The sequence below is a fragment of the Martes martes genome (assembly GCF_963455335.1).
Source record: "Martes martes genome assembly, chromosome: 1".
Classification (NCBI taxonomy): Eukaryota; Metazoa; Chordata; class Mammalia; order Carnivora; family Mustelidae; genus Martes; species Martes martes.
Window position 1 is genome coordinate 3,712,060 of NC_137888.1, and position 27,785 is coordinate 3,739,844.

Genomic DNA, 27,785 nt, shown 5'->3' on the forward strand with positions numbered 1-27,785 from the left:
GGTGACGAACGTGCCGGACGGTGACCATATTCCTCGGTAGCTCTGTAAACACAGGTCCCTGTCCCGCACCAAACGGTGGAAGACGTGGCTGGGATGTGAACAGTCTTTGAAAGAAATAAACGTGCACGTGGGACATGAAACACCGCCTTGTGTTTGCTGAGCCCTGGGCTGTCCCTCAGGTCCCGCGTCTGTCCCGGGGTCCCGGATCCCGGTCCGTCTGCTGCGTGGTGCTCGTGGTTGGCCGGCGTGCGAGCCCACCGTGGTCAGCGGCGTGGAAGACGAGGCGTGGCCGCTGCCACTTGCTCTGTTCTCGGCAGACAGGCTCCCTCACATTCTTCTGACATACCGGCATCCAGTTTTGGGCCTGGGGCTCCAACCATTTACTAGGAAGTCAACGTTTCCAGGGACCCCTGGGGTCATGGTGCATGGGGGGTGCTACCAGTCGGGTCAGCTTGGCCTGGGTCCTCCCATGGTGCAAGCTGGCGGGCGATGCCTCTGCGTGACCCCCAGTGACCTTCTGAGGGGCACTGTCCTCTAGGAGGCGATCTTTTAGTACATCCCTCAGCTCCCGGTCAACGCCCGTCCCCCGGGTGGCCCATAGAGGGTGGCGGGGAGCGGGCTCCCGCGTGGGCTCGGCAGAGCCAACCCCTGGTGTCTCACCGGCGCAGGGCTTGTGCAGGTTCCTGGCGGGGTGGGGGGGAGGGCAGGGCACAGCCAGACAGAGGGACAGGTCTCGCACAAACCCGCAGGCATCTCGGCTCCTTCCTGGGGGTCAGTGACTCTGTCTCCCTCCCTCCTTCCTCGCCGTGCCAGGCACTGCAGCATTCGGAGAAGTGAGGCGCGCACGCGGCCCCTTGGTGGGGGGGCCCCGCCGGGTAGGGAGCAGGAGCCCACGATTCAGGCCTTTGCCTGTGAGGGGAGCAGTGTACCCGTGCGCGGCTCCAGCCGTCCCTGGCTTGGGTCCGCAGTCTCAGCTCTGGATGCGGCAGGCCGTGGCAGCCCGGTGGCTCGATTGCGGTGGAGGCGTCCGGCAGTCTGAGACCGCACCACCGCGTCCTGCGTGACCTGGGGCCCGTTCCGGGCCAATGCCACAGCAGGAGCCCGACAGGCCTGCTAGAAGGCCAGCCCTGCCCCAATGGACTGGATCTCCTGCCGGTCACCTCGAGGCACACACTGGACTCCTACCCGACCCATCTATACTATCCAAATTTTTTTTTTTTTTTTTTTTAGAGAAAGAAGAGGAGAGAAAGCGCGTGAGTGGGAGGAGGGGCAGAGGGGAGAGAGTCTTCAGCAGGTTCTACGTCTAGTGTGGAGCCCAACGCAGGACCCGAGCTCGTGACCTGAGCCAAAATCGAGAGTTGGGACCCTCGGCCGACTGAGCCACCCAGGCGCCCCGCATCCCACAGCCCACGTTAATCCACGCCAGCCACCCCCAGTCTGTGAATGTGCCCCCCTTGCCCCCAGCATGACCCCACCGAACACAAGCCCCACCTTCTCCGTGAAGCAGCTTCCTCCACTGAGGACAGCCCCCAGCACCAGGCGCTTCCTTCGGTCCCTGTCACTTGTCCCCGTATCGCTCCCCCTTACATCGGCTCCCAGGCGGGCAGTGGACCCCTTGGGCTGAGGGCAGTGTAGACCTAGTGAGTAACGAGCGGTGTCACCTGGCCCCCATCTAGGAGCCCATCTTACTCTGGCTCACTGGAGCCCAGGCGCAGGGGACAGAGCCCGCCACGCACGGGGAGCCGAGGACAAAACCGTGCCACTGTTCACCTTGGCCGCCTCCACAAATATGGGGGCTGCACGTAGATGTCAATAGCTCGTTCGCAGAAAAGGCAGGTTGGTCCCGCAGAGGTCTTGCCACCAGGATGGAGGACTGGCACAGGGCCCTCTTCCCAAGGCGCTCGAGAGACACCCGCGGTCACGCTCCGCCCACCACTGTCCCCGGCTCTCCACGGCCACCTCCACAGTGCAAACCGCCCCGCCGCCACCTGGCGTCCTGCATGTGGCGAGCATTCGGGACTACTGATCATCCTGATCTCAGACGCCCTGGGCTACTTGGTATTTTACACAAAAGCTAGATAAAGACTCACGATCACAGCGATGGTAACTGATAGGAATCGAGCACACACTATTAGCAAGAACTCTGGAGTTTTACATCTAGTGACTCCTACACTCTTTGAAACAACCCCTTGAGTTATGATCCGTGTCCACTCCACAGATTAGGAAACCGAGGCCCAGAGAGGTTAAGTGACTTGCCCAAGATCGCACAGTGGTTAAGTGGCAGGAATACCATAAAGCGAGAAGCACCGCTTTGCACAGAGTGAGGAAAATCACTTGCTGATTAGATCCCTCGCTTTATCTGGGCAAGAAAAAACAGCAAGATCGCAAAGCTAGAGGGAGTGTAGAGAAGTGGCTTAGGATATTTATTTTTTATAACGTCTGGTACGAAAGGAGTCAATTAACAAAAACCAGGGCTGGTGAGACACGGGACTTGGAATGTACACGTCCGAGGCAGCCCAAGTCAGGACCGAGAACACGGTGTCGTGAAGCCTCAACCCCACAGCTCGTCTCCGCTCGGGAAGAACCGTGCCTGTAGGCAAATCACTCAGAGACGGAAGCTCTTCTCATGTTTAATTCCCTCAGCTTACTTTTAAGAATTTCAGGGGCGCCTGGGGGGCTCCGCTGGTGAACCATCTGCATCGGCTCAGGTCATGATCCCGGGGTCCTGGGATCGAGTCCCGCATCAGGCTCCCTGCTCCGCGGGGAACCTGCTTCTCCCTCTGCCTCTGCCCCTCCCCCTGCTTGTGCTCACTCGCTCTCTCTGGCAAATAAGTAAAATCTTAAAAAATAAATAAAATAAATAAAAATGTCAAACCTACAGAATAACCCATGTAGAGATTCACCGATTTGGGTATAATTGTGCTACCTACCCATGACCTCTTGATCCACTGCTGTGTGGAGACATCGTGTTTTACCCGAAATGCTTCAAAATGCGTTTTCTGAGAAGGACGGCATCGTCACACCCAGTGGTCATCACGCTTGGGGAGCGGGGCACTGAGGCTGCCCGGGATCAGGGGCTCCGTTCAGGTCTCCCCAGCTGCCCAGGAACATCGTTTACAGGTGGCTTTTCTTTTGTTTTCCTGCTTGGGGTTCAGGCAAGGTTCCTACATTGTTTTTGTTACGTTAATCATAAAATTTGACGCTTTCAGGAACACAACTTTGAAAAAATTTTGATATTTCTGATAGATCAGAGAAAGACAATTACGTGATTTTATTCATACATGGAATTTCAGAAACAAAACCCACGCACACAGGGTAAGGGAAGGGAAAATGAAACGAGAGGAAACGGAGGCAAATCAGAAGCGACGCTCACTCTAGGAAAAGAACTGAGGGTCGCTGGAGGGGAGGGGTGGGGGATGGGCACGAAGGAGGGCACAGGATGTGATGACCCCTGGGCGTTGTATGCTACTGATGAATCACTGACCTCTACCTCTGAAATTAATAAAAAAATAGTAAAATTCTGGATAGAGGCCTGCCTTGAAAGGAACTGCTTCCAGCCTTCGTAGAAGGCTACACTGAACACACCGAACATTCTCCTGAAGATTTAATGAGCATCGCGGATTCGAATCCCAGCCCTGTGCTACGCACTAACACGAGGAACGGCTTCAGGGGGGCTCGGGTCTTCCACTTTTACAGGTGTTCACTCTTGCTGTAACCTGTCCGTTTTTTCTGCCAACAACCTGCTTTTGCTCATGCTTGCCAGTACCTCGGGTGTGCAGAGGCCCAGAGAAGCTGCCCCCTGGGCGTTGAGAACTGGGAGGGGTCACTCAAGGGGTGGGAGGTAGTCGAGGGGCGCCTATTAGCTGTAGCGGTCGTCAGTCTGGGGCTCCTGGGGATTGAGCAGAGACCCGAATGCTGAAAAGATGGCGGTGGAGAGGCCAGGAGAGCATCCCAATCTGTGCAAAAGACCTCGAGGACGTGGTTCAGGGACAGAAGGCTGGAGGGAGGCGGGGATATGAGCAGGGTAAGGGTGAGATGATCAAGACAGGTGTGGGAGGCTGGGCTGCAGACCTAGGGAGGGCAGACCCATGAGCCCCTGCGGGGGGGGGGCACTCTGCATAACCACCGCCCCCCCCCGCACCTACTCAACCTTCCACCCTACAGTGGGGTCCCTCCGATGGGTCCTCACTACCAATCCACACAAGTTCGCCCGGCTGTTGAATAAATTCCAGCTCGCCGGGCTGCCAGGCCCGAGGCTCTATGCATTTGGAATTTCCATATTAACAAATGGCCCAGATGGGGGCTGAGCCAAATCAGTCTCCCACCAGGAAAAGATGAGACACCTTATTTTCTACAGTCTCTTCAAAATTATGCTATTAAGCTTTAAAAAAAAAATCTTTGCTAATGTAACAGGTAAAGACGATTGCACTCAACGTTGCCTCTTCTCTCTTGACCGCACAGCCTGGCCGACGCCTAAGAAGCACCCTATTTCCCTTACCAGGAAGGGTCCCTTTTCCTACACGGTTGTCGATTTCCTGCCGACTCCTAGGAGCCCTTTCTGACACCAGCTGCGGACACTTCCCACCAGCTCATCCCCTCCTGGACTCTACGGCCGCAGCTCTCTGCGAGCAGAACGAAGAGGACAGCTCTCCGGCCCTGCCCCTGACCCTTAAAGGCCCCTCTAGTCCCTTCTATTTGCGATATTCTGCGGCCACAGGTACATTCCAGGCCGGGTGTCCAGAGGCCTCGCAGGCCTCGGGGACCTGGGGGACAGGAGGGGGCAGAAACAGCCCCAGGGAGCAGCGTGGCCTTCAGAGCTGCGCTGACCAGGGCGGTGCTGTTCCCGAACTTCCCATGCAGCCGCAGGGCACCGGTCTCGGTGCGGCTTTCGGGAGCCCGCGGTGCCTGGGTCGGCCTCCCCCGAGCTTGTGGGGCAGAGGGCGGCTCCCCTGCGCGTCCGCGGCGGACCTGGAGGACGGCGCCCCACCCCGGCGACCCAGCAGCAAACCTCGGACGCCGGCGAGGAGGAGTCCGACCTCTCCCACCCCGCAGAGGAAATCAAGGCTCCAGCGGCCGCCACAAGAGACCTGGAGGGGCCCAGGGGCTCCTGGCGCCTGTCGCTTCGAGGGTCAGGCCCCGGCACGCGTCCGGGAAGGGACAGCAGAACCAGCCCGCCGCCCTGCCGTCTACACCGCCCGCTCTCCCACCACTCGCTCTCGCACTCTCGGTCCACACTGCCCGCTCCCTGCCGCTCTGTCCACGGTGCCCTTGCCCTCGGTACCCCCCGACAGCCACGCCGCACCGCGGTCGAGTCCCTGCCGCCCGCCCCCGGGTCCGCGGCACCCGCTCTCGACTCCCGGTCCACACCGCCTGCGACCTGCCTGCTGCGGGCCCACGCCGCCCGCGCCTCGCCGCTCCCGGTCCGCGCCTCCCGCTCCCCCACTCCCCCGTCCGCGCGGCCTTTCTCGCTCCTCGTCCACACCGCCTGCGACCTGCCGGCCGCCGTGGGTCCGCGCCGCCCGCTCCCGGGTCCGCACCCCGCGCCGCCCCCCTCCCCCGCCGGCGCGGTCCGCTTTCCCACTACCCGTCCACGCCGCCGGCGACCCGCTGGCTGCCGCCGGTCCACGCCGTCCGCACCCCGCCGCTCCCCGGCCGTCCGCACCCCGCCGCTCCCCGTCCGCGCGGCCCCGCTCTCCGTCGGCCCCCGGTCCGCGCCGCCCGCGCCGGCGCCTCTCCCCCGCGGACTACAACTCCCACAATGCCCCGCCGCCGCCCCCCGGCTTCCGGTGCTGCGCAGTTTCCGGAGCGGATCGCAACCCGGAGTCCGGATCCGAGCCCGCTCAGCACATTCCACAGGCAGGTAAAGCCCGGGGCCCCGCGCCCGCCGCCGCCCCCGCGCGCCGCCCCGGCCCGGCCCGGCCCGCGCCCGCGCCCCGCGCCCCGCGCCCGGCCCGCCGCCCCGGCCCCGCCCGCCCGCCGCCCGCCCCGGTCCAGCCGCCATGCCGACTGTTCTTTGTTACATTCGCCGGCTGCGGGCTCCGTGGGCGATCGGAGTCAAAACCCGGCTGGATTTCGCGGAGCCGCTCCGGGATCGCCCTGCGCGCCGCCCGCCCGCCGCCCCGCGGCCCGCGCGCTCCGGGCCCGCCGCCGCCCCCCGCCCGCCGCCCGCCGCCGCCGCCGCCGCCCGGCCGCCGTGGGCCGCGCTCGCCCGTGGGTGCGGCGCGGGGGCTCCTCCGCCCCCGGCCCCGGCCCGCGCTCCCCGCCCCCGGGCGCCCTCGCCGCCGACGGCCCGGCGTGATGTCACCGTCCCCGTCGTCGGGCTCGGCCCCGCGGCGCCCCGTCCCGGCGGTCAGGAGCGCTGACCCGGCGGTCGGGGCGGTGGGGCTCCCGCGGCCCCCCGGGCCGCCCCGCCCCCTCTCCTGCACCCCCTGGGCGGCCGGGGAAGGGGGTGGAGCCCGTGCGCGGTGACCCGGGGGGCGCGGCTGCGCGGGGAGGGGGCTGCGGGCCGCCCAGGTGAGGCCCGGCCGGCGCGGGCGGAGGCGCGGGCCACGCGGCCTCCGCGACAGGGACAGGTGCGCGGCGGGGGTCGGGCGTGGGGCGCCAGCGTGGACTCGCGGGGGACACGCACCTGCCGGTACCCACAGCTCGGGGCTCGCCTCTGCGACGCTGTTGAAGCCGCGGAGGGGGCTCCTCCCCGCAAAGGCGCGGAAATTGCCCCGACCCCCCCCCCCCACGTTAAAATGGTAGAAACAAGCGTGACATCGGGGACGCTGACCGCGGCGCCCGCACAAAACCACCTTCGCTTAAGCCCCTTGCACGAAGTCCGGACGCACCAGGTCCAGCGCGTTTGGGCATGAAAGTAGGGAAGCACCCGGTTTCCCGGATAACCCTTAACAGGCCAGGGGGCAGCGGCTGCGGCGACAAGTGTCCCAGTCCCGGGACAGCACCCGGGATACTTTGTTTCCCAGCCGCACCTTCTCCCATCGTCCGCGGTTTCCCCGCTTCACGCAGCTTCTCCCATCGTCCACGCAGCTTCTCCCAATTTCCTTGACGTCTCGGCCTTAGGCGGAGCGGCTGAGACGGACGGCTGTGGTGTGGCTGTGGAAAGCGAGACCCAGCAAAATGCCTCCTTCGTTGACTTCTCCCTGTTGACATCTCTGATTCATGTTTCTGCCAGAAAAAGTTCCCAGCAGAGGGTATAATGGTCTCTTCTATTTTGGAAGCAGAAAGGACGGTTATTCTTTCCCAGGAGACAAATAAATAAATTTAAAAAATCAACCCCAATTACAAGGCCTAATACCTTTCCTCGGAGTAATTATAGTTGAGAAAGAACCCTGTTTGCCTCAGATCAACCTCTCATTATCATTCTTTTGATATCATTATCCGGGGAGAACGCCAGGAAGAGAACACTCCTCCCATTTTGCAGACTTAAGGGAGATTTGAGGTCCTTTTCTGATAACGCGTGATTTCAGAGGGCAGGTTGGTTAAGCAACGACTTCCGTGCTTTCCCAGTCTCCTTGTCGCTTTTGGAAGGGGTGGCTTGCACCGGCCCCCGCCCACCTCCAACAGTTCACGGGTGCATTTTTGTCCCTTTGGCCATTCGTTCCACAAATATTTGCTCAGTGTGGGCCTGTCATGTGCTGGCACTGCAGAGAACAGGGGAGAAGGCCCCGTCTCTTGGATCTGATATTCTGGTGGGAGGGCGGCATTGACCGGAAACAGTCGACCCCGAACTCGGTTCGGTGGAGCATGGTTAGAGCACGTAGGGGACGGGAGGCGGGTGAAAGCTGGGGCGTGGGTGGGGGTGGCCACACATGCCGTCTGAGCAGGGGACGCGGGCTGAGATCAGTGCCGCAAGGCGCCCCCCTAGATGTCTGGGGTGAGAGTGTCGTGGGCAGGGGAGTGGCAGGTGCAGAGGCCTGGCGGGGAACGAGCTTCGTGTGCCCAAGGGTGAGCCGTTCAGCGTGTATCCCGAGTGCCCACAGATGCCACAGACGGGCTTTGGGCAGGGGTGGGACAGGATCTGTGTCTTTTTCTCGATGACCCCGTCCCTGCCCCGTGGGGAAAGTGGGCCTGACAAGATTCCATTACAAACAGGGTGGAAGCAGGAGGCAAAGGAGGAACCAGGACAGTTTTGTCTAGAGCCGGGAGGCCGTGCTGTGGGTTTGGTTGGGAAATATGCGGTGGGTGACCGGAGGGGCCGTTGGGGAGCTGCAGGGGGCAGGTGGGTGGAGACTGGGGAGGATGGAGTGGTGACCCCAGGCAATCAGGGCCCTGCAGACAGTGGCATCTTCTAACCACCCCTCTGGGGTGGCAGAGACCCTTGCTCAGGCCTGGAGTCTGGGTCCTCACCTCCCCTACGCACTCTGATCCCGAGGAAGGACCTTCCACTTAGAGTCCGGGAGACTCTGGGATGGGCAACCCCATCGCCATTCCTGGGCTGGGCCTCGGCCCCGGGCGCAGAATCGTCAGGAAACAACGGATGTGTGGGTGTGGGGGCCGTGGCTTCACGGTGGCTAAGAGACCTCAGGCTTTCAGCGGATGTGGAGCTGGTGGGGACCCGTGGGGGGTCACAGCGGTCGTTGATGAGTGGCTGCGGGAGACGCCGCGGTCACAGCCGTGTTACCTCCCTCTCGGTCACTCGTCTGCGGAACGAGGCTCCCGGCGCTCTCGTTGACAGCGACGGAGAGTGGGAACAGCTGTGAGCGCGTGTCCGTGACAGGTGAGCCGCTGGGGAAGGGCCTCTCTGCCTCACCAAGGCCGTTAGAGGACAGTTGATCGAACGTGTGCTGTCATTTTGCTCGGATCAGCGGGGTTCTGGTGACTGCAGTGCTAACTCACCCGGAAGAAGGGATCCCACGCTCTGGTCCTAAACGCTGATTTGATTTATGTGCATAAACTGATGCGCATACTTGCAGGGTGGGCGTCGTCTGGTCTGGTCTCGGGCAGGAAGGTGGAGCATGGGTTTGGCGTCGGCAGGGAGGGGCGTGGAGATCTCAGACGAGGAAGGGCCGTGAACTTCCCGCCGGTGCAGGGAGAGCTCCACAGATGGCTGTGCATGTCACGCTGTGGTGCTCGATTCCAATAGACGTGTTTAGAAGAGTGACCTAACGGTTTTATTTTAAGAAGCCAATATTTATAATATGCTGGAAATTATGTCCCCTGCAGCTGTTAAAGCTAGGGGCGAGCAGTTCAAGCCATCAGCTCCCGTGCAGGGAGTGTCAGCAGAGAGGTCGGCGGTGCCTGAACCAGGCATCAGGTGGGGTCCGGGGCCGAGGGTGGACCGAGTCTGGGCTGGGGACACGGGCATGGGAGGCGATGTGGGGTAGGTGCTGGGTCTGGAGGGAGAGGGGACTCGGGGGTAGCCTGGGTTACCCCCCCCCACCACCGGGGGTGGCTTTAGACAGGAGACAGGAAGGGAGGGGAGCTCAGGAGGGCACCCCCAGAGAAACTAAGGGAGACTGGGAGTTTCTAGAGGGAGGGCTTGAGAGCCATGGGGGAACTGACGTAAGGAAAACATTTTTGAGTGAGCTCTGGTTGAGGCTCCTGTGGACGGTCCAGGGCCCTAACTTGCTGCAGAGAGAGGTGGGTCCTGAGGAGGGCGCAGGTGGCCTTGGGTCTCCCAGGGGAAAGGGGGCGTGGCCGGCCTGGGGCGGGGGCAGGAGGGCGCCTCGGAGGAGGGGCCCTTTGGATGACGTTTGACAGAAGGACGGAGAGAGTTTCTGGAACAGGAAACAAGGGGTCACAGAGGCTGCAAGCTGGCCGTGGAGAATTTGGGGTGTCGAGGAGCCCTTGGAGTGGCGCAGGGGGGCAGCTCTGGGTCACAGTGGGGGCCCAGCTGAGGCCTCTCATCCTCCTCAAATCCACAGAAACCCAACCCTGGTCCCTCCCCCAAGCCTTCTGGGGCCTCAGGTCGCAATTCCATGAACTCCCATCAAACCGAGACTTGGATTTCTCCGAGATGCCTTTCTTTTTTTCTTTTCTTTCTTTTTTTTTTTTTTTTTTAAAGATTTTATTTATTTATTTGACAGACAGAGATCACAAGTAGGCAGAGAGGCAGGCAGAGAGAGAGGGGGAAGCAGGCTTCCTGCTGAGCAGAGAGCCCGATGCGGGACTGGATCCCAGGACCCTGAGATCATGACCTGAGCCGAGGGCAGCGGCTTAATTCACTGAGCCACCCAGGCGCCCGAGATGATGCCTTTCTTTGCTTGCTCTGTGCTGGGGGTCACTGGCTTTGTTTGGTTGATTTTTGATGTTTCGCGTGATCGGCGTCTCCAGCTCACAGCCGTGAGCCTTGATGGATCGCTCGCGTCCGCGGAACTCTGCTGTCCAACAGCCGTCTGCCCTTGATGCGGCGGGAGGCGCCGTCTCCATGCGTCCGGGGTCCTCCTGTCGTGGTCCGCGCGGGATGATGGAGCAGGACTGTACTGCCCACTTGCGCTCTGGGGACAGGACGACAAGGAGTCCCCTCAGGGGACTGTCCCCGCAGGACAAGGACTCTTACAGGAGGAGCAGGCCATGTATGTCGCCTTGCGTAAGGCTAGAGCACTCAGAATATGTTTGTGTCCCATCGTGACCCGAAACACAGGTGTGACTTCAGCACCATGTCAGCCCCGAGGTTGGCAGAGGCCTGGTTCTGAGCCGGCCGCGTCCATCCCGCTCATTGATTCTGTGTTCTCGGTCTCCGTGCGTCCCGGGGGTCCCTCTCCCCGGCACGCCTGACTTCCTGGCCCGCACTGTGGCCCCGGTGCTTCCCCACCTCCTGCTGAGAATGCCTGAGGGTCTTTTCATCACCAAAGCTCCCACGGGGGCCCCGCTGGAAAGTGTCGGCCGCCTGCATAGAAACCGGCGGGGGGGGGGCTCTGATCGGCACAAGAAGGACCATACTACCTTGGTTTCCATTTTTAGGGGGGCAGAGTGTAGACCTCTGTCTCTCCCCATTGCTCAGAAATCCTCTTAAAGAACCAGACGTGCACGTCAGAGATACAGACGTCGTCTCCAATGAAACGAAGGGGCTTGGGGAGAGAAAACAGGAGACGCTGTAAAAGAAGGAACGCGGGAAGATCTGCAGGCGGGGGCGGGGGGACCAGCGCTCAGCCCGAAGCAGGCTGGGACGCGCGAGGGCAGTGGAGGGAGACAGAAGGTCTGCAAGTTTCTGGAGGCAGAGGCTGGCTGGCGGGGACGGTGTCCCCCCTCCCCTGTGGTGCTGGACGTCCCGCCTTCCCGGCCTGAGTGGACAGGACCGCGGCCCCGCAGACCAGCGGTCGTTGGAGGCGTGAAGGAAGACATCTGCAGACACGGCAAGTCTTCTCAAAAGATGGGCCTCTCGCGCAGCCCTCCAAGGAGACCGCAGGGACGCGTGCCCCAGATGGAGAGAGGGGACCCGGGGATAGAGGCAAGGGCGCCCAGGAGTCCGGAGCTGCTCACCACCCGAGCCCGGGCACCACGGAGGGACGCGCCCGGCCCCAGCCTGTGTCCGGCCTCCGGGGCGGGTGGGCCCCCTGCACCCCGGCCAGGGCTTGACCCCAGGGCGGACAGACGGACAGCGCAGGGAGGACCCGTGGCAGGGCGCGGGGGTGTGGCCATGGGCACCTGGCCCCAGCGCCTTGGCCATCAGCAGCGTCCGCACACGTACACATGCTGTGAGACCACCACGCGGCACGAGCCCCACGCGACACCGTCTACACACAGATGACATGAGGTCTATACACCAGCCCGCACAACCAGATCTTCACACAACCCAAGGCCTGCCCACAACAGCAAAACACAACACCTACAGACACAAGACCTCCGCCCTCAACACACAACCAGAGCTACACGTAACATGAGACCGACACGCCAGCACACACACACGTCCACACTCACACAACACCCAGGGGAACCAGTGCACCAGGTCCTCACGCACAACATGACCGACACAAAACAACAAAGTCTAACCTACGTATCCCGCGACAGAGTGCGTGCAGATAATAAGAACTAAGAAAATATGAAAAAGTAAATCATTACCTTCCTACAGGTCACACTGGAAGTGTATGAGTAATAAATTTGCTTGAGCAAGCAGTAGTAGTATTTTCAGAGTCATAATATTACACACACTGATTTAACCAAGACGACGTCGGGGATGCTGGGAGGGGGACAGAGTGGGCCGCCGTGAGAACTAAGGGTGCAGCCCCAGAGGGAGCCGTCCGGGGCCTCAGCAGAAGCCTGTCCTTCCCAGACGCAGAGGCAGATGTGGCAGGAAGACAGGAGAGAAGCCGGCCTGGGAGTCGCCGTAGGAAACCAGGCAGAGCGGTTGTCTCTTGGCTTCCATGGTGGGTGTATAGTTTGTAGCTGTTCACTTTTTTTTTTTTAAGATTTATTTATTCCAGAGAGAGAGAGAGAGCGAGAGCGCGCAAGCGAGCGGGAGAGGGGTGGAGGGGCGAGACAATCTCTAGCAGATTCCCGCCTGAGCGCAGAGCCCAGCGCAGGGCCCTCAATACCACAACCCTGAGATCGTGAGCTGAGCCGAGATTAAGAGTCGGACGCCTGACCCACCCAGCCCCCCCAGGCGCCCTGTAACTATTCACTTTAGTAGAGGGGAAAGTGACCTAGGATGAGAAAAAGAGAAAGTCGTGGGAATGAGAGGTCCAGCTGCTCCATCATCCAAGGGCCCCGCCCTGAGAGGTGGCTTGAGCTAGGTGGGGGACAGTTTTCTTCCCGCAGGTCACCTGGGTATGTGCCACGCCCCCCCCGGGGGGCCCTCCTGTTCCCACGTCCCGGGTCCCGGATCTGGAGACACGGTACCTGTTGGGGGGCCAGGGGCCATCCTGAAGTCAGGAGGCTGCTGATAAGGTCCCGTGGCCACAGCAGAGGCCCGTGTTCCGTGTCCATCCCTCATAGACACACAGAGAGGGACTGGCTTCCCACGTCTGCTTTCGAGAGCCCCCGTCAGCCTGCAGATTCTGGAGTGGGAACCAGCGGGTGGGTGAAGCGGTTCTTGGGAATTAGTCTCCAGGCAGCGAAACATTCCCCGAGTGGTCACTGAGCCCCAGGCTGCGTGCGGCCGAGCAGTGGCCTGTGGCACTCAAACTTGGTCCTCCTGGTGGCGTCACGGTGGTGGGAGAGAGGGGCATGGGCGTGAACAGTGGCAGCCTGGGGCTTTAAAAACGGTGTCCGCCCAGAGAGAGCATGCACGCCGCACGGGAGGGAGGGGGAGATGCACCGAGACCAGACAGAGGCGAGGTGAGGCAGTGGGGCTGGCGGGAGGGCGGGTGAGGGAGGCTCTGGGAAGGTCCAGAAATGAAAACTCTGGGGTGTGGGCAGTCATGGCACTGGGCTGGAGCAGAGTCACATGTGATGGGAGACAAGGTTAGAAAGCACTGGAGATTATAACCAGTTCACAGAATCGTCAATGTCAAGTTCATGGGTTTGAACTAAGCAACCAGGCGTGACTGCTGTATGGTGCTGCTTCTCTCTGACACCGAAGGCTTGTTCCCGATAAACAGATGGCAGAGTCATGGGGGGCATGGGGTTGTGCCCATGGAAAGTGCTAGGGAGCTACTGTTTTATGGGATTGTCACGATGAGCTAGAATTTCAAAACCGTACCTGTGCAGGCTGGAGGGGGAATCATTGTGCAAATGAGGAAACTGAGGCCCCCGGAGAGGAAATAGCTAATACGGAGGTGTCTGACGTCCAGAACAGGGCAGAGCCAGATTCACACCCTGGTCCCTGGTGCCTGTGCCCTACAGCAGGACCAGCCCCTTCCCTTGCGCTGGCACACCCAGTCTGTGCTCTGGGCTGTGGTTCTCTTGTTCATGAAACAACGTGTGCACAAGTGTACTTGCCCAGATAAGTTCAGACACTGCTGGGCTAAACACTTTCCAGCAGGTTTTTATTACAGGACTTCTCAGGGCCTTTACGGTGCCGTTGTGAATCAGGACTCCAGATTGAGAATCTGCAATGTCTCACCAATTTACTGGCCACAGAATTCCTCTCTACCCACCTGCTACTTCCCGGGGGTCCACACCCCACCCAAGACCATCTTTCAGGAACATTCTGCAGCACACGTTTGTCAAGATAGCTCGTTTGTTTGCTTTTCTCTTTTCATTATTTTTTCCCTTAAAGCTTTTAATATTTTACGGCACACGGGCCCAGTGGAAAACGTCCTTCTTGCTTAAAAAACGTTCCCTGAGCCTCTAGACCAGGGCTGAGCACTTGAAATGGCTGATCTGAGTGAAGATAGGGTATACGTATGGAAAAAAATCATTAATTATTTTTATATTAATTACATGTTGAAATGATAATATTTTGATTATATTCTGTTAACTAAAATGTTACCAAAATTACATGTGTGAATTCCAGCAAGACTTGATGCAGGTAAAGGCATGGTTGTTCTAAAAGTTTGTATAGAAGGTCAAGGGACGAGCATGGCTTAAACCATCTCAAAGGAGAATAAAGTGAGAGCAAACAGTCCACTGCGTTGTAGGACTTACTCCAAAACCATGGTCCTTCCGCCGGCCTTGCCTGCAGTCTGCCGAGCCTGGTGCTGGCCGGGGACAGACACCGCAGTGGGCGTCGGAACAGGAGAGAGAAGGCAGAGTAGGGCCTGCCGCACGAGTAGGGCCAGCTGGTTCTGGGCAGAGGCGCAGAAGCGTTCCCCACTGCTCGTCTGTGGGCACAATGGCCCTCGGCGTCCCATCATACACAGACATTAACTCAAATGGGAGAATGCAGCTTAACGTGTGAAAGTGTAACACTCTCCCGAGAAAGCTCGGAGGAAATTTGGGGAGCCAGGGCTCAGCACACGGGTCCTAGACAGGACACCAGAAACATAACCCACAGAAGCGCAGATCGGTGAGTGGGGCTTGATCACGTGAAAAACCTTCGTTCTGCCAAGACCCCGTTGGGAGGATCCCGAGCAGAGCTGCAGGCGGGGAGAAAATGCTTGGGAGCCACGTTTCTGACAGAGGGGCTAGATATGTGGGGACCCTCGAGATACAACAGGGAAAAAAACCCCAGGCAGTCTGAGAAAATGGCAAAGGACGTGGGGGACACTTAGGGATGAGGGTTTACAGATGGCAAGTGGCCACGAGAAAGAGTCCGGTGACCTTCGCCATTAGGGACGTGCGAAGGGAAGCCCCAGGGAGATGCCAGTGTCCGTCTGTGAGAGCGGCTACGATCAGACCTGATGGCAACCCCAGATGCTGGTGAGGACGCGGAGACGCTGGGCCTCTCAAACACTGTGACAGCTTCTTAGTCAACGGAGCATGCCCTTGTCGGCGACCTGGCCTGACCCCTCGCACTCCAGGGCATGGATCCCAGAGAGGTGACAGCCGAGTCCACACAAAGCCATGCACGCTTGTTCACAGCTGCGTTATAAGCAAAAGCCTCAAGTCAGGGAAAGCCGGGGCGTCCCCCGGCACGGGAGTGATTAAACCAACCGTTTCACAGCAGAGTATTACAGCTCCGAACAGGGATGCCCCGATCCCTGTGACAACCTGGATGGACCTCTGGGGCATTTTGCTGAGGAAAAAAAAGCCAGTGTCCGAAGGTCTTGTCATGCACGATTCTGTCCGTACGACATCCTTGAAATGACAGCGTGTCAGAGGTGGAGCCTGGCTTCGAGGTGGCTGGGGGTTAGGGGTGGCTGGAGTGGGGGGTGACATTGAGGGGCCATTGGCAAGGTCCTCTCCAGATGGAGCAGTCCTCCTGCCCCTGGATGGTGGGGGAGGCCACCCAGGGCTGCGGTTGTGGTGGTGGTGCACGGAGTGACACAGAGGCACTCCGCGCCGTGGCCGCGGGGGAACCGTGCCGTCGCCCGTCGTTACATAAGCCGGACCGTCGGGGAAGAGCGCGTGGAGGGTATTTGGGGCCTCTCTGTGCTCTTTTGGAAATTTCCTGTGATTCTATAATTGTTTCCGAATGTAACACAAACAGCTCCCAGCACGTTGTGCGTGTGGCTCACCCGAGACTTGCGTTGGAGGGTGCGGCTAGGGTGGATCCTGTCAATCGTCCCAGCCGGGAACGGACTCGCGGTGCGCCATCGCCTCGCTCCTCTCGCTCCTGGAACCCTCCCCCTGTCGCCTGTCACATAGATGGTCCCGGGAGGGGCAGGGAAGGCCCTGCCAGGCCAAGAAACCAGAGAGAATCTTCATTTCACACTTACGTCACCGGCCGCCCTGAAAACGCCTCTTCTCGGAGTTATTTTTAGCTGCCTGCGTTTTAAGGTTGTGATGTGTTCGTTGTGCAATATTTCCACCCGGGTTGCTTTTTCTGAATCGGTGCTTTTGCAGGTCCCATTAAAAGATGATCTTTTCTCCACCTCCTACCCCCCAGGATGGCGACTATAAAAACAAATGAGCAGAATAGCAGGTGTTGGGGGGACGCGGGGCAGCGGGAAGCCTTGGGAAGCGCGGGTGGGGACGGACGGTGACCCAGCCACTGTGGGCGCCGTGTGGCGAGTCCTCAGCCCATGAAACAGAGTCCCCTGCGATCCAGAGTTACGTGTCCAGGTCCACACCCGGACGGGCGGAAGCGAGGACTCCGAGAGGTGCTTGTACCCCACGTTCACGGCAGCATCATTCGCAATAGCCGAGGGGTGGAGACCCCCGTGTCCGACGGCGGGTGAAGGGCTATGCGCCCTGTGGCCGGTCCGCGCGGGGGAGGGGTGCCCAGGCCGCAGGAAGAGGGGCATTCTGACCCCCGCTGCCCCGCTGGAGGGCCTGGAGGACGTCGAGCCAAGTGACACAGGCCAGATACAAAAGGACACGTTCTGTAGGATCCCACCTGCAAGAGGGGTCTCCAGTAGTCAAACTCGCACAAAGTAATCTTTGTAAAAAGTGTCCACACCTGTTTTCCTGAGGAAATTTGAGTTGTGTGGCCTGTGCTGCTTCTCTCCTCTCCAGGCCGGTGTTTCCCTAAGGGCGAGTAGACGCCTCCGGATGGCGGGGGTTCCGTAGAGCCGTGCTGTGTCCTTATAGAAGATTCCTGCAAAACTCAGAGTAGCCCGATGAGGCGTCTGGGCTTTCTGAGTGTTGGGCAGTGGTGGGACGTCTTCCCCGCATCTGAGTTCCGACTGGTGAACATTTGTCACCATGGAAATGAACTCTGGTCCCCTCCCCACCTGCCGGAGACAGCCAGGCTCGGGCCCCTCGGGTGACCAGTGGCCATCACTGGAGAGATGTGGCTGGCTTGGTGCTCTCCTGCAGCCGGGCTTGGGTCCCAGACGGATTGTGACCTTGTGATTGACCTGGGTGGGGTGGAGCTGCCTGGTAACCCCAGGGGAAGCAGGTGCACCTTGCTCAGACCTTTCCCCCTTTGTACTGAGGACAGCGTGCGTGGGGTTTCCCTGGGGGGCAGGAGCCCTGTCCCCGGAAGCGGAGGGCGAGGATCCGTTTGTTTGGCCAAGCCCGGGTCCCACACGTGGCCCTTCCAAGTTTCCTCCCGGCGGGCTGCGGGGTGCGCCTGCCCGGTCGTATGTGGTGGCTGGAGAGAAGGCTCGTACCTGTTCTGCTGCTCAGACAAAGCAGAGCTTCACCACGCGGCGCCGGCGGGTGCCTGTGGATACTGGGGCAAGAGACAGATGCGGCCCTGTGTGAGCTGATGGAGTGTTCTCACGGGCACCGGCTACCGTCCTGAAAAGCTGCCATTTCCTGTGACGGCATCGCAGTTTGCAAGCTTTCTTCGCTAACACAGATTTTCTGTTCAGACTTTCTCTCAAGTGCGTGGAGCTGGAAACCCTTCAAAGAGGGTCAGCGTCCGAGGGAGAGGGAAGGGGGAAGGCAGGAGCCCCGGGAAAGCAAGTCCAGGCCCGCGCCGCCGCCCCCAGACGGTGCACAGGGGAAGGGCCTTGCGGCCGGCCTGCGTGGGGGAACAGAGCAGGCAGGCCCTGGGTCCTGGGCGGCGGGTGGCCGAGCCTTGCACGAGCAGGTGCTCTGGAAATACTGAGGAAGTGGGATAAGCATTTATGGTCCCTTTGGATGGGAACGTGGGGAGTCTCTTCCGGGTCTCCCCACTGATCTACCCCAATTTCTGAAGTTCCCGTCCTAAGTTTGACAAATGAGGCATTTGAAGCCTTCCGACCAACTCTTAATTATCTGGCCGTACCGAGGAGCCCAGTGGAAAGATATCGAGGCTTACTGTTGATGGCGTGTGGCGCACAAGGGATGTAAGAATTTGAAAAGGGAGAGAGTAGAAAGATCAAGATCAAGGTTCTGTTGGAAATCTGCATAAAAAACAAACAACCCATAGACATTGGCCATGATCTATGACAACTTGAGACAACTGTTTAAAAAGAAGGTCAACTTCGTGTTGGGATTCGGCAGGGAGAGGAGTCGATGGGGAGGGAGGTATCTGGAGGGTGAGCCTGGGCTCTGTGTTGAAGGAGTGGGGCTTGCACGGGGTGGGGGGTCTCCAGGGGAAGCAAACTGGGGAGGCAGGACGAACCCCAGGAGGGGACTTCAGTCCTCAGCTGGGGGTGGGGGGTGCGTGCAGGGACATACACGGAGGAGCAGACGGCTCTGTCAACACGTGCCATCCCACCCTGGGCCTGGCCCGAGAGGGGCCCAACAAGGCTGATCGATGACTCTTGCCCTGTGGGTCCTGTAGGGTCACTGGATAAATGACACACGGAAGTGATTACAGTGGTCAAAGTGCGGTGAGGGAAAATTGCAGGGTGCTTTTAGAAAGTGTTACAAGGCCTTAATTTGGACAGGTAGACCAGGAAACCCTTCCCCAAAGATGTGCCAATTAAACTCAGATGTGAAGCATGAGTAGGAGTGAGCCCACGGCAGAGCCCGGGGGAGGTTCCAGGCACAGGGAAGAGCATGTGCGAGGCCTGGAGGCAGGAAGGCGCTGGGTGCTTCTGGGAACTATCAGGAGGCCACAGAGGCCTGAGAGGTCAGCGAGGGGGAGGTGGGCAGAGGAGGCTGGTGGGCTTGGTTTTTGTCCCGGGGACAGTGGGAAGCCATCGGCTTTCAGGGTGACAGGTGATATGATTGGGTTCCAGTTCTCAATGAAGCCCCCTCTGCGGTGTGGGAAATCGAGGCCGGCCAGGGGGGGGAGCAGGAAGAGCCTTCGGGGCTCCTTGTCGGCTTCCAGGAGGGAGGAGGTGGGGTGTGGTCCGTGGAGGCTGCAGGTAGGTCTGTGGGACCGCTGGCCCCGGGGCGGGACGAACGCGTCTCTGACCACCATGTTCTGAGATGTGGGAGGCACAGGGGGCCCCGTTGGGCAGGGAAGCCGGGAGTGGCCCGGCGCTCACTTCTGGCGGGTTCAGCTGCTGTGGCCTCCAAGTGAAGGTGTGGGGGCAGCTGGATATCTGCGTCGGACTCCTGGGAGCACCACCAGCTGCCGATGGTATGCACGTAGGCGTGGAAGCCAGTGTGGCTGCCCGGGGAGGGGTCCTCTGGAGGAGCTGTGAGAAGGGGTGCGGGCTGTGCCCCAGGAGAGCCCAGACTAGATGGGGTGGAGGAGGAACCCCCCAGTGGGAGAGTGGCTGGGAGGACAGTGGTTGGCCGAGTCCCAGGTGACCAATCAGGTGAGGTGAAGAAAAGACGCCTGTCCAAATGGAAGAGGAGGCACGGGACGAGCGTGCGTGGACACCACTTACAGATCATTTTATCATGAGGAATTTGAGCACCCAAAACAGTAGCCCGGCTGGCAGGCCCTGGCCCCCACCGACCCATCACCCGGCTGATCTGCCCCGTGTCCCTGTCCGCGAGTCCCCGCGGGTCGTGCACGGAAGCAGAAGGGGCCAGTCTCTGGCCCCAGGACTGAGTTTGTGTTTCAGTCCGCAGCTCTGCAGAAGGAGCCTCGCAGGGGCCACGATCCCCAGCCCGTCGGAACCCTCTCATGCTAGTCGCTCAGGGTGCTCGAATACCAGGGTTCAGGTTTCCAGCTGTCCAGCGAAAGCCACACACGCTGTTTTCATCGGAATCTGGCCCCAACCCGCACACTGTGCTCAAAGTCGCTTCTATGGGGCGCCCGCGGGGCTCCGTCGGCTAAGCGTCCGGCTCTTGACTTGGGCTCGGGTCATGATCCGGGGTCCTGGGATCGAGCCCTGCGTCAGGCCCCTGCTCAGCGGGGAGTCTGCTTCCCCCTCTTCCGCCACTCCCGCTGCTTGTGCACTTTCTATCAGATAAATAAAATCTTTTTTTAAAAAGTCAATTCAAATCTGTAGCTCTCCCCTCCATGTATTTTCTTTTTTTATTCCTTTTTTTAAAAAAAAAGATTTTATTTATTTATTTGACAGACAGAGATCACAAGTAGGCAGAGAGCAGGCTCCTTGCGGAGCAGAGAGCCCGATGCGGGGCTGCATCCCAGGACGCTGGCCTGAGCTGAAGGCAGAGGTTTTAAACCACTGAGCCACCCAGGAGCCCTTCTGTGTCTTTTCTTAATTGAACTTTCAATTTTGAGGTAACTGTAGATTCCCATGTAGTCGTGGGAAAGACTGCACAGTGATCCCCCATGCCCTTTGCCCAGGTGCCCGATGGTGACACCCTGCAGGTACAGGGTGACAGTGACACAGCGCGGGTACAGAGCATGCCACCCCCCACGGGAGTCCCCCCGGCTACCCCTTTTTATTTATTTATTTATTTATTTATTTATTTATTTGGCAGACAGAGATCACAAGTAGGCAGGGAGGCAGGCAGAGAGAGGAGGAAGCAGGCTCTCCGAGGAGCAGAGAGCCCGATGTGGGGCTCGATCCCAGGACCCCGGGATCATGACCTGAGCTGAAGGCAGAGGCTTTAACCCACTGAGCCACCTAGGCGCCCCCCGGTTACCCCTTTACAGCTTCACCCGCCGTCTTTCCCGAACCCCCGCCAGCCACGACTCTAGTCCCCATCTCTGTATCTCAACATTTCGGGGAGGTTATATAAATGGGGTCAGACAGTATGTGACCTTTGGGGATTGGCATTCTTAGCACCATTCTGGAGAGTTCCCCAGAGCCTGAAGCGTATCAGTGGTTCACTCCTTTTCATCTCGGGTGAGCCTTCCAGGTGTGGGTCCCTCTGGACCATGGACCGGGGTCACCCGTGGGGTGCCATCCGTCTGGGCTGTTGTAACTAGAGTTGCTCCAAACAGGTGTGCAGGTTTTCGTGTGGGTGCGAGTGTTCATTTCTCTGGGACAAGCGCCCCTGAGCACAATGGCAAGGTCGTAGGCCAGGTGCTTGCTGGTTACAAGAGACACCATCCTGGTCTCCACTCCCGCCAGCCGCCCCCGTGTGCCCGGGTTTCCTGCGCTACTCAGACAGGGGTGCGCCGATGTCCCAGTGACGTGCTGACCACGTTTCCATGGCGGCAGATGGCGGTAGCCACCTTTTCCTGCGCTTGTCATTTGTATATTTTCTAGGCTGAAATGTCTTTTGGGTCTTTTGCGCATTTACTGATTGGCTGGTTTGTGTTTTACTGTTGGGTTGTGAGGGTTCTCTGCACGTTCAAGGTTTGCATGTGTGGTTTGCAAAGATGCCTCCCCGTCTGTAGCCGGTGCCCTCCTCACCGGGGCTTTTGTAGAGCAAAATTTCTGAATTTTGATAAAGTCTAATTAGTTTTCTGTTTCTAGAGGATTCTTTTGGTGACGAGTCCAAAAACCGTCTACCCGAGCTCTCAAGGGTTTTCTCCTACGTTTTTCTAAAAAATGTTACTATCTTATGTTTGAAGTCTAGGACCCATTAGGAGTTAATTTTGTGTGAGATGCAATATCACGGCTCGTCGGCCCGAACCCTTGTCCACTTACCCCAGCGCTACCCCCTCACGAGCTGCTTTTACGCGCCCAGCGAAAGCCCGCTGAGCCTACCTGCCTGGGTCTGTTTCTCGGCTTCCGCTGACCTGTGCGTCTGTCCCCTTTACCCCTGGCAGCATCCAGTGGACTGGGTCCTCCGGGAACTCTTCCTTTTCAAGGTTGAGTCATCCCTGGGACCTGCCTGTGAGCTCCAGTCCCCACAGAGAGCGTTGGTCCGGGATGGCCCTCACCCCGTCGCCCCCCAGCTGACAGGTCCTGGTCTGAGCCCAGCTGCCGTTCGTGGAAATTTGGTTTCCTGAGGCTGTTAGTGTGCTCTCCCGTGACCCCAGCCGTGGCTCGTTGGCTTCTGTCACGGTGCTAGACAGATGTGAGGGTCAGCAGCGGCGCTCAGACATGGGGTTCAGCAGAACGACCTGGGGGTTTGTGAGGGCAGCGTGCAAGGACCCGTCCCAGAGAGTCTGCTCCAGCAGGTCTGGGAAGGGGCCCGAGACTCTGCATTCCCGAGAAATTCTCAGGTGCTGCCGGTGCTGGTGCGGGGACCACCCTCGCAGAACCCGCGGCCTAAGGTGACTTTTCCCAGGATAGGGGGTTCAAATGGCCACATCTCACATTTACGAGCTTTTGGGTTCTTTCCCCTAAAACACTACCTTAATCCGTCATCCTGGGATTTCTTGCGTGCCACGAACGTCCAGAGGACGGATGTCCCTGTGCAGAGGGACCGTCTGAGCGCTAAGGGGATTTTGCGAGCCCAGCACAGACTTCAAGCTGCCCCCTTACTTCAGGCCTCACTCACTGTGCGGGGGTGTCTGTGATCTCTTTTCCTGGCTTCAGAGAGCCGTTTTAGGGGACGGGTCTCGGGGATCAGATGCTACGAAGGAAGGACGTTCGTTCCCGGGATGCGCGTGTCTCAGTATATCGACGGCGCGAGCAGTTAAAGACTAAACAAACCCCCGTTGTTTCCTGCCCGCTCTCGTTTTCCTCTTGTGGCCGTGGCTCACTGAGTCAGCCGGGTCTCCCATCCTCGCTGTGTGCTTGGAGGAGCCACTTCTCTGAGGACATTCAAGGGGCAGGAGATGGTCAGCTTTGCCTCCCTGGAGGGGTGCGGAACAGAGGCAGCCCCTGGGGGGCTCAGTGGGCCAAGCCAGGCTTCTGGGAGGCCTGCCCGAGGCAGTCGCCCTCGTCTGTGCTCACCCATTCTGACGGGTTCTGGAGGGACCCCGTGTCCTTTGGGCAGCTTCTGGAGAGCCTGCCCCTGGGGCTCCTGGGGGGCTCAGTCAGCTAAGCATCTGACTCCTGACTTCAATTCAGGTCATGATCTCAGGGTCCTGGGATCAAGCCCCGCATCATGCCCGTACTCAGCGGAGTACCTGCTCGAGGGTTCCCTCTCTGCCCCTCCTCCTAAAATAAATCAGTTAATCTAAAAAATAATAAAAAAAAGAGCCTCCTCTCGCCTTTGCCTGACTTCCTGCACCGGGAGCCGTGCCGGCAGGGGAAGGTCCGGACTCGCAGGTAGACCGGGGCCCGCAGCAACGCGCTAGAGCGGGTTTCCCCACGTGCGTCTTCTGCTTCCTTGTCCCTCTCCACCTCCTGCTCAGTGACCCTCGGCTGTCCCCATTCCAGACTGGCTCCTGACCACAGCCGTGGTACCCATCCGCCAGGAAGCCCCAAGGGAAACTTGCGAGGGCCGCGTGAGACGCCTTTTAGCCTAAATGGGTGTTCCAGGAACGTGCTGGACTGTGTTTGGGAAAATAAACAGCCTGGTTGATCCTGGCACTTTGTTTTGGTTTTTGTTTTTTTTAAGAGGGGTCAGGGAAGGCAGAGGGAGAGAGAGAGGGAGAAACTTGGGCTCTGTGCCCGACGCAGGGCTCGATCCCAGGACCCCAAGGTCATGACCTGAGCCGATACACACGTATAAACGTACACACCACATCTTCACCCACTCCTCAGCTGATGGTCACTTGGGCTCTCCCCATGTCTTGACTATCGTAGGTAATGCAGGTGGACTGTGCGTGTTCCTCTGAATTCGTGTTCTGTGTTCTTTGGGTCAGTATCCAGTAGTGGAATTACTGAATCGTAGGGTAATTCGGTAATTCTGTTTTTGCTTGAGGACCCTCCGTACTGTGTTCCCGAGCGGCTGCCCCAGCTTGCGTTCCCACCAGCAGGGCGCGAGGCTCCCCTTTCTCCGCATCCTCGCCGACACCTGTCGTTTCTCGTGTTGTTGATTTCAGCCGTCCTGACAGGTGGGACGTGACTTTCCAGACGATGAGGGATGGGGAGCATCTCCCCGTGCGTCTGTTGGCCGTCTGGGTGTCCTCTTAGAGGAATGTCTGTTCAGGCCTTCTGCCCGTGTTTTAATTGGACCGTTTTGGTTTTGGGGTGTTGAGTCGCATCCCTTCTTCCGGATGCTAAAGCCTTCATTGGGTGGGTCGTTTGCGAGCGTCTTCTCCCGTTCCGCAGGTTGCCTTTCGGTTTTGTTGATTCTCTCGCTTTGCAGAAGTTTCTCATTTTGGGGTGGTCCCAGGAGGTTCATGTTTGCCTTTATTTCCTTTGCTTTCGGAGACCGTCGCCACGGCCCATGTCAGAGAAAGTACTGCTTGGGCTGTCTTCCAGAATTTTTACGGTGTCAGGTTCCCCCATTTCGGCCTTTTATCCATTTTGAGTTTATTTTTGTGTTTGGTGTAAGAAAGTGGCCCAGTTTCCTTCTCTTGCACGAGAGGACCGTTTTCACAACACTGTCCTCTTCCTCTTGCCTGTTCTTACCTCCTTTGTTGAAGATGAGTTCACTGTACAGCTGTGGGCTTATTTCTCGGTTCTCTGTTCCGTTCCACTGACTTGTGTCTGGTTCTGTGCAGGTCCGATCGCGACCACTCCGGAGTGTATCTTGCAATCTGGGATCGCGATTCCTCCAGTTTTGTTTTTCTTTTTTCTTTCTTTTTAAAGATTATTTATTTGACAGACAGAGATCACAAGTAGGCGGAGAGGCAGGCAGAGAGAGAGGAGGAAGCAGGCTCCCTGCTGAGCAGAGAGCCTGATGCGGGGCTCGATCCCAGGACCCTGAGATCATGACCTGAGCTAAGGCAGAGGCTTTAACCCACTGAGCCACCCAGGTACCCCAAGTTTTGTTTTTCATTTCAAGATTGCTTTGACTGTTTGGGGGGTTCTCTGGATCCACACGTTTCAGGATTGTTTGTTCCAGTTCTGTGAAAAATGCTGTTGGTACTTTAACAGGGACGGCTCTGAATCTGTAGACTGCTTTGGGTAGTGCGGACGCTTTACCGATATTTGCTCTTCCTCTCCGTGAGCATGGGACGCCTTTCCATCTGTGTCCTCTTCACTGTGTTTCCTCGGGGTTTTCTAGTTTTCAGAGTCCCAATCTTGCACGGGGGCGGGCATCTTTATTTTCATGTTGTAGGTAAAAGAATCGAGGCCCCAGAATTACCGTGTCCAGATCATCCCTCCAGTAAGTGGGGATTCTGCCTCACGGGATGAACAGAAAACAGAAGCGACTGACCTGATCAGAGTTTTACGAGGCGAGCAGGGCACTGTCCTCCACAACGCCCTGTGCTGGTCTGGTCCCCAGGAGACGTGGCTGTGCACTGGGTGTCCGGCCTAGGGTAGCCGCTGAAGGAAGACCGAGGTCATACTAGACGTGAGTTCCCTTGAGGAGCTGACAGTCCAGTGACAGAGGAAAGAGAACCAGAGGTGACAGCGTGAAACCAGCTTTTAGAAATGGTGATATATTTGCTTTACAGATGGAAACTGGTGCCTAATATAAAAGATGAAAGTCTGAGTTCATCAGGACTTTCTAATCCAGAGGACATTCAAATCAATTGCTTTTAATAGTAAAAAAAGTTATTTTAGGTGAGAAAATAGCTCAAAGCTCCCAGTCTCCTCACAGTAAAGGGGACCCCACTGCTAGGTACCTTTAAGACCCCCAGGTAACATCCCCACACGAGCTCAAGGAAACTTTAACAGGACTTCTCTTTAAAAATTGCTTTGGGGGGTGCTGGGGTGGCTCAGTCATTAAGCGTCTGCCTTCGGCTCAGGTCATGATCCCAGGGTCCTGGCATCGAGCCCCACATTGGGCTCCCTGCTCCGCGGGAAGCCTGCTTCTCCCTCTGCTACTCCCCCTGCTCGTGTTCCCTCTCTCTCTGTCAAATGCATAAATAAAATCTTTAAAAAAATTGCTTTGGGGGGCGCCTGGGTGGCTCAGTTGGTGACGTGTCGGTCTTCAGCTCCGTCGTGATCCCGGGGACCTGGGACCAGAGTCCTGCATCCGGCTCCCTGCTCAGCGGGGAGTCTGCTTCTCCCTCTACCCCTCTCCCCTGCTCTTGATCTCTTTCTATGTCTCTCAAATAAACAAAACCTTAAAAAAAAAAAAAAAGAAAATCCAGTTCTTTTGTAAATAAATAAATGTTGCTTTTGCAAGAAGCTCGACACTAACACCAGGCCCTCGTTTCCCGGCAGGTGTCCGAAATGGCTGAAGACGGCAGCGAGGAGATCATGTTCATCTGTAAGTAACTCCGGCCCGTCCTCAGGGACCCGCGGGCGCACCGCTCACCTGCCCAGCAAAGCCGCATCCGTGTTGTGTTTCCATGTGCCAGAAAAGCTGCTGCTTTTTGAGTTGAAATGGCTCGTCTGGTTCCGCGAAGCACGTTTATTGCCCGAGCAGCGCTGCAGGGCTGTGGTTTTAAAAAGGATCGTCTTTCTCAGAACGCTGGGCAAAGGGCGCTTTGCGGGGGGCCCTGGATTCAGAAAAGTAAGGCCCGGGGGTTTACAAGGAGGTTTATGAAATGTTAGATTTATGGTAAACAGGTTAAATATGCGAGTTTTTGTGTATCCTCGGGAAAACCTTGTTCTTTTCGGCGTGGAGTCGCTGCGTACTTTGAAATGTGCCGCAGGCGGAGGTCTTTCCCTGGGGGGCCACGTGCTGTGTCTGCCCCGTGTCCGTGTGTGTGGGGAGCACCGTGGGTCACCCCGTCATGCACGGAGCCTGCGAGGTCCGGGGGACCCCTCCCAGCCCTCCATCCCCCCTGACGCTCTCCTGTCTGTTGCAGGGTGTGAGGACTGCAGTCAGTACCACGACTCCGAGTGTCCTGAGCTGGGCCCCGTGGTCATGGTCAAGGACTCCTTTGTGTTGAGCAGGGCACGGTGAGTGGCTGCCTGGGGCTGGTTTTGGTCCTTCCTGTCCAGCGGGGCTGTCCGAACGCGAACCCTACCTCGGCAGGAAGGGGAGGTCTTTTAGAGTCCCCGGCCCAATTCCCCAACCCCCACACGACCCAGACACCCCCAGGACTGACAGGAAGAGTGAGGTCCCAGGAAAGGGCAAGGCGCTTCCTGCCCTTCCCTGCACCCCTCGCCCCACACCTCCAGATGTTCGCCGGCCAAAAAGCTCCCACCCGGCCCTTCGGGGTTGTAAGGAGCCTTCATTATGGAGGCCTGACCGACTGAGTCATCGGCTGTTGGCTGACCCGGCCTCCAGCCCCTCTCCCGCCCCGACTGTGGGCACGGGGACGGGATTGGAAGTTTCCACCCTCTATCCAGATGGCTGGTCCTCCCGGTAGGGTCTACAAGTCGCCTTTGTTAGTGACAAGACACCCGTTTCGCCTTTATGACTCTGACGGGTTTTCAGGAACTGTGGACCGAGCATGTACGGTCTGAGCAATGCATTTCGTCCTTGGAGTGACCAAGTGCAGGTTTCTTGTAAGTCGCGCCGTCACAGCAGGAAGCTGCAAACAGAGAAGGCAGGACTTGGAACACGCCGGTCCTCAGGGTGCGGAGGGCACCCGTGAGTCCGTCCCACGGCGGATGGAGCGGCCTGCCGCCGGGACAAGCCGGGGCACGTGCTGAAGGGGTCACAGGGGGTGTCTCATTCCAGTTCAGGGTTCCTAGGCGCCGAGCACGGCAGCCGTGGAGGAGCCCATGGGCCAAGGCTGCTGGTCTGCATCTTCCGGTTTTCCCCGTGGCCTGAACCCGGGCCTGCCGTCCGGCAGATGCCTGCTGCGGGCTGCGTGGGACCCGGGGCAGCGAGCACGGGTCGCCGGGCCAAGCTGTCCCAGGTCCTGG

At 58.7% G+C, this 27,785-nt stretch overlaps 1 protein-coding gene across 1 annotated transcript in view; it reads left to right on the forward strand.

Annotated features, from left to right (window-relative positions):
• The first annotated feature begins 7,636 nt into the window (after positions 1 to 7,636).
• Positions 7,637 to 27,785, forward strand: part of PRDM15 (PR/SET domain 15) — a 61,470-nt gene continuing 41,321 nt past the window's right edge. Inside the window, exons 1-3 of the mRNA XM_080818769.1 lie at positions 7,637 to 7,752; positions 26,187 to 26,232; positions 26,777 to 26,870. Coding sequence (XP_080674895.1) covers positions 7,750 to 7,752; positions 26,187 to 26,232; positions 26,777 to 26,870 — 143 coding nt within the window. The 5' untranslated portion in view covers positions 7,637 to 7,749. The remainder of the gene's footprint in view (positions 7,753 to 26,186; positions 26,233 to 26,776; positions 26,871 to 27,785) is intronic.